Source organism: Rhincodon typus, chromosome 5 (assembly GCF_021869965.1).
Source record: "Rhincodon typus isolate 14 chromosome 5, sRhiTyp1.1, whole genome shotgun sequence".
NCBI classification, from domain to species: domain Eukaryota; kingdom Metazoa; phylum Chordata; class Chondrichthyes; order Orectolobiformes; family Rhincodontidae; genus Rhincodon; species Rhincodon typus.
The window spans coordinates 91,775,055-91,781,054 of record NC_063336.1 but is presented as its reverse complement, the minus strand read 5'-3'; the positions used below and the strand labels follow the sequence as shown (position 1 = coordinate 91,781,054).

Sequence of the window (6,000 nt, the reverse complement as noted above, 5' to 3'; positions counted from 1 at the left end):
CTCGTCCCTGCCTCCCTAACCTGTTCTTCCTCCCACCTATCCCCTCCTCCCACCTCAAGCCGCACCTCCATCTCCTACCGACCAACCTCATCCCGCCCCCTTGACCTGTCCGTCCTCCCTGGACTGACCTATCCCCTTCCTAACTCCCTACCTACACTCACCTTTCCTGGCCCCATCCCCGCCTCTTCGACCTGTTTGTTTCCTCTCCACCTATCCTCTCCTCTATCCCTCTTCTATCCGCCTCCCACTCTCTCCCTATTTATTTCAAAACCCCCTTCCCCTCCCCCTTTTCTGATGAAGGGTCTAGGCCCGAAACGTCAGCCTCTCTGCTCCTATGATGCTGCTTGGCCTGCTGTGTTCATCCAGCCCTGCACCTTGTTGTCTCGGATTCTCCAGCATCTGCAGTTCCTACTATCCCCAAGACTTCAGTGATACCTGGTTCCAATAGATGAGAACAGGGTATAGCAGGCCATCATGGACTGGCAAGATCAAGATGCTCACGTTTTAGGTGTGAACCGCAGACTGCATTCATTTCCTTTGTGGTCCTATTTTGGTGGCTGTCAATAATCGATCATGTTTAGGCTTATGTGTGATATTCACCCATATTGTTGAAGACCTAGCACTGGAATGGTCTCAAACACTGCTCTGTCAGGGACTCTCTTAACGTTCTGATAGTTTCCTCTCCTAAGTGGGGAACAGTGCCGCACTGGATTCTTAAAACTGCATGGAGGTAGAGTTTCTGTATTGCACGTACAACTAGCCCCTCCAAGCCAGTTAGTACCGCACCATTTCTCTGAGCTCTAATCTTGTTCAGCTTCACAAAACAAATACTGTTTGTTGAGTATAGGGTCTAGGCCTGAAATGTCAGCTTTCCTGCTCTTCTGATGCTGCTTGGCCTGCTGTGTTCATCCAGCCCTACACCCTGTTATCTCTACTGTTTGTTGACTTCCTTTATCCCTGCTCTCAGCTGATTTGAATTATTAATCACTTCTCCTGAGACCCCACAACTCCCAGGCCTTTTTCTGAGCCATATTCTCAACACTTAACTCCACCTCCTGGCTCTGCTTATTCTCTTGAGTCTGAAAAGCTTGAAGCCTACTACAGCAGCAACATCTTTTCAGGACATGACCTCTTCTCCTTGCTTCTAAGTCGCTAACTGATTAGCATCACAAAGGTAACAACTTTCGCCTCTGATTGCTTCCCTTCGGCTAAAATTGACTGTTTAGAAACCTTGAATTGCTCTGAGTGACTTCTTGAAAATATTGCAACTTGCCTCATTCTTGTTCTTAATAGCATTGAATGTAACTTATATTTTGAAATAGTCAAGCATAGCAACATCTTAGATCGTACCTGTTCCTCAAATTGCTGGCTTGCACAGTACACAATGGATCAAAAAAAAAAGAGGATTTTATTAGATTAGGTTTGGAAAGATTAAACGGAATGCATCAGGGAGGTAGCTGAAAATTTCAGCTGTGCTTCTCTCTGATTCTCAGTGCTTTAATGGAGCAGAAGTATTACAACAATAATTTAAAATCAGGACACACTTTACCACTTTCAGAAATGATTCCTCTTTCCATGGAATAACATGACAGTTTGCTTTACAGAAGATCTGGAGTCCAAATGCTGAAATCCACAACATATGGATTGAAATGGCTGAATAACTTTGCAGCTAAAATAAAACAAAATCAATTGACAACCTATTCCCATGTTGTTATTTAGTCTTATGGTGATTTTCACCCAGTACTTCATTACCAGCTGCCATCAATTAATTGGGCTCTGTGTGGTCACTGAGTAGAATATGTTAAATCAAACTCTGTTTCACTGTTGAAATCAATACGGTAGCTGACAAGCGTGCTTTTGTATTACTGAAAGTAAGTGTTTGGAATAAAGGGCTCAATTGTCTCTGATTCAGCCTGTCTGTCTCTTTGTTGAAGGGAATAGTGCCACCAAGAGAAAATATTGCAAGTAAAGCAATACAAAGTGGTGGAATTGCTGCATTGATCAGAAATAACAGCATTTTTCTTTCAGAGTCAACACAGCATGGAGCTGGAGGTGCACAACAGGCCAGGCAGCATCAGAGGAGCAGGAAAGTTGACATTTCAAGTCGGGACCCTTCTTCAGAAATGGGGAGGGGGAAGGGAGCTCTGAAATAAATAGAGAGAGGAGCGGTGGGGCTGGGGAAGGTAGATGGGATGGTGATAGGTGAGTGCAGTTAGGGAGAGGTGGGGATTGGTCAGTTGGATGGGTGGGGTAGATGGGTCAGAGAGAAGATGGACAGGTTGTGTCAGGTCAAGGAGGCAGGGATGAGACGGGGGCTTGGACATGGGATGAGGCGGGGGGTGGGGAGATTTTAAAACTGGTGAATTCCATGTTTAGGCCATTGGGCTGTAGGCTCCTGAAGCAGAATATGAGGTGTTATTCCGGGTATTTGTGGGTGGAGGAGGCCAAGATTGGGCCTCCTCCAGTGTCACAATGACACCACCCACAAACTGTCGGAGTAAATGTGGTGTCATTGTGACATTGGAGGAGGCCCCCTCTCCATTTCTGAAGAAGGGTCCCGACCCAAAAAGTCAGCTTTCCTGCTCCTCTGATGCTGCCTGGCCTGCTGTGTTCCTCCAGCACCATACTGTTTTGTCTCTGACTCCAGCATCTGCAGCTCTTGCTATCTCTTTTTCTTTCAGAGTTTTAAAGAAAATTTACCTTTTGGCAATGTGATTAAAACAGAACATTCTTCATAAGGCAGTTCAGATCAAAACCCTTGCTCAAAATGTTAACCAGCTTTTTGGTTGCAGATTCTGAACTGATAATTTTGTTTCTAATTCATAAAGCGTAAAATGCTTACAAATGTTGTTCTATCAAATTTTTATCTGAAATGTGTAAATGTAAGCTATAACTCTCAGATGTATTTAGTTTTGTTGTCAATATGTAGTCAGGTTTAAATCCATTAAATAGTATGTGATGAAAATTGTCATTTTTTTTATTTTTTTGTGATTTTTTTAACATAATGGTGTATTAGCAATTGTCCAAATATTTAGGTTTTATATTACCTTTGTTTACTTCTAATTGAATATATGTTTCTCAATGCAGCTGTCGGTCTTACAACCTGCCCTGATCCAGTGCTTCCCAGCAATGGAATAAAGATTGGAGATAGATATTTGGTTAATGATGTGGTGTCTTTTAGCTGTGAATCTGGCTACTCATTGCAGGTAAGTGTAAGAAGGATTTTGTTTTGTTACTACAGTGTATCTCAGCATTGCACTATTGAAAAGAGTTTATAATATTACAACCCTATTCCTCTAGTGTAACTACCAACTAGGTCAGAGTCAGCATGATTTCATTCAATTCTTACCACAGTGTTGCACAGATATGTTATTGTATAACATTATCTCTCTAATGGTCTACAGCAGTAAATGTATCAGGGATCTCCATTTGAAGTAATGTTATGTAGAAAATGAACCTATTTTATAGGCTTTAGCTGTCAATGTTCTAGACTTATGTTTGTTTTCTATAATGCGTCTTTGTTCCATTATCATTTCTGTTTTATGTCACAGTTAGGATATTAAAATGTAAATACAAGGACATGAATGCATCTCCCAAGTGTCTTACCTTGATTAATTCCTCTTTACCTCTTTCTGCACCCACGCACAGGCAAAGTGTGGCTTCATCCCAATAGTAGGTGGTTCATAGAAGATATAAGACATCGATCAAAAAAAGTCCTACAAGACTTCAGTATACACAAAAGAAGGGCTTGTAAAATGTGACATATTATGCACTTTTTTTCTGTTTCTAACAGTTACTTGATCTGACTGTGCAGATATTCAGTCATCCAGTTCCTAAAATGACAGGAGTTGAGTCAAAAGGCTAACAGCTATGATAAGTGAACAAAAGGTGTGATTTTTGTTTGCCTTAGTCTGGTCTCCATGATGTGGAGATGCTAGTGTTGAACTGGGGTGGACAAGGTCTGAAATCACATGACACCAGGTCCAACAGGCTTATGACTGAATATGCTCGTCATATAATTGTGGGTTGTGCAGCTCTAAAAGAAAGAACTTGTCTATTTTGAGTCCTGAAAAATAATGTGATATGTAAAAAGGAACATTGTGTTCTCAGCAATCCTTTTAAACATAATGCACTTACTGATACATTTGACTTTGAAACATTTCAAACCATCCACCAGCCCACGTCCTGTATGAAGCATTAAAAAAACTCATATGAAAGTGTTGCTTACACTGCATTTTTTTCCTTGATTAAAATATATTTGGAAAGAGGGACTTTCAACTTTTCAAAAATTATGGAATTACAAGTAAAAGGATAATTTTGATTTTCTTGTTAAAGGGTAGACTAATCAAAAGTATTGTTACTTACTTAATATTTTCTCTCACATTCTTGATTATAGAAGATTTTTTTTTTAATTTTGAATGTATCAAAGTCACACATGCCCAGAAATCTTTAGACAATGTGATTATTTGTGTGTTTTTGGCAAAACTGATTGCAACACGTTAGATATGCTTGATGTAATGCAGACAAGGGACCTCCTGTGTTTTTTAAGGCAAGTGTTTGTTTGTGATTATGAGCTTTAATGTTTTCATTGGTGGGTGAGTCCAAACCTGAGGGTCAAAAATATAAGACAGTTGCTATTAAATCCAGCAAGAGAAACTTCTTTTTACAGATTACAGTGAGAATATGCAACTCGCTATCATGTGGAGTGGTTGAGCTGAATAGCACAGGCAGCTTCTCCCTGAATATATTTGAGTACATGATGGAGGAAAAAAAGGTAGAAGGTATTTTTGATATGAAGTAGACTGGAAGGAAGCTAATTTTGGAGCAGCATTGACCAGCTGGGCAAATAGCCTGTTTCTGCACTGTGAATTCTGTACAAATCTAAATAAACAATCAGCATCCTAGTTGCTTCACAAGATTGTTTTGGACGCAGAGAAGCCCTTTGTTCAACTTGATGTGATATTTCCAAAATGCCAAACTCGCTGTTTTCCTGGAGCACCATCTGTCGTTTCTTAAATGAAACTTTTGTCCTCAACTCAATTATCCAGATTGAACATCCCCAACCCCCTCTGCAGGTATTGATCTCTTCATAAAGAGAAAGTGTCAATTCCTGACTTGAAGTCCACCCGTTGTGAAATATTGCCTTTTTTTCTGGGCTTTGGTGAGGTGCACTGCCAGCCACTGGTGGCAGAGGTGCCAGTATTAAGTGTATGTTCAGATGTTTCTTTGTGACAATATTCACACAAGATGATTCATTAATGTGACGTGATTACTGTCAGTTTATCAAGCAGTTAGCTGGTGTTTATTAATAAGAAATTCAGTATTTCAGTTCAATATTATTTTGTCCTTTCTTGACCATTACATGTAACTTTTGTTTGCTGACTTGTAGAACAATAACATTTGAGAGTTTTGGATTGCGCTGCTAAATTTCAGAGCTCAGGAGTGGGTCTCTGCTGCTTTATTAAAATGTTATTATTCAACCATTTTACTTCATATGTACTGAGCTATCAAGTTGTATGCAGCTGAATGAACTTGTAACCTCTACATTTAAAATAACTTCAACTATTGCAGACATAGGAAGTTCCTTAAATCTTTACTGAAGTGATGATAAACGGAACACTTGACAAGCTCCAAGATGAAACAGTGATATAATCACCATTAAAGTTTTAATTTTGTGTGCAGGTTCCCTTACATGTATTTAAATGGACCCAAACTGTGTTAATGGGAAGTTAATATTGAACAGTTTATTTTTCTTTCCTCCACCATCCATACCTATAGGTAGACAGTCACAGGAATGTATCTACTCTGAAAAACATGGTAATGAATGCAAGAAGTAGAAAGCTATGGATCACTCACACTTAGTGTATGGAATTCTTAAGCTTCATTATATTACTACCTCAGTTTGTATTGCTGCAAACATGATTGACAGGTCATAAAGAGAGGTTCATTCCAAGCCATCTGATGCAGTGGTGACTTTTTCCTTCTGCATTACTGCCAAAG

The 6,000-nt window shown here is 39.9% G+C and overlaps 1 protein-coding gene across 1 annotated transcript in view; it reads left to right on the top strand.

Annotated features, from left to right (window-relative positions):
• The window catches only part of LOC109928798 (CUB and sushi domain-containing protein 1-like), a 2,165,117-nt gene that overhangs the window by 1,893,872 nt on the left and 265,245 nt on the right, over positions 1 to 6,000 (top strand). The window contains exon 42 of the mRNA XM_048597409.1: positions 3,088 to 3,206. Within this exon, the coding sequence (XP_048453366.1) occupies positions 3,088 to 3,206 (119 nt within the window). The remainder of the gene's footprint in view (positions 1 to 3,087; positions 3,207 to 6,000) is intronic.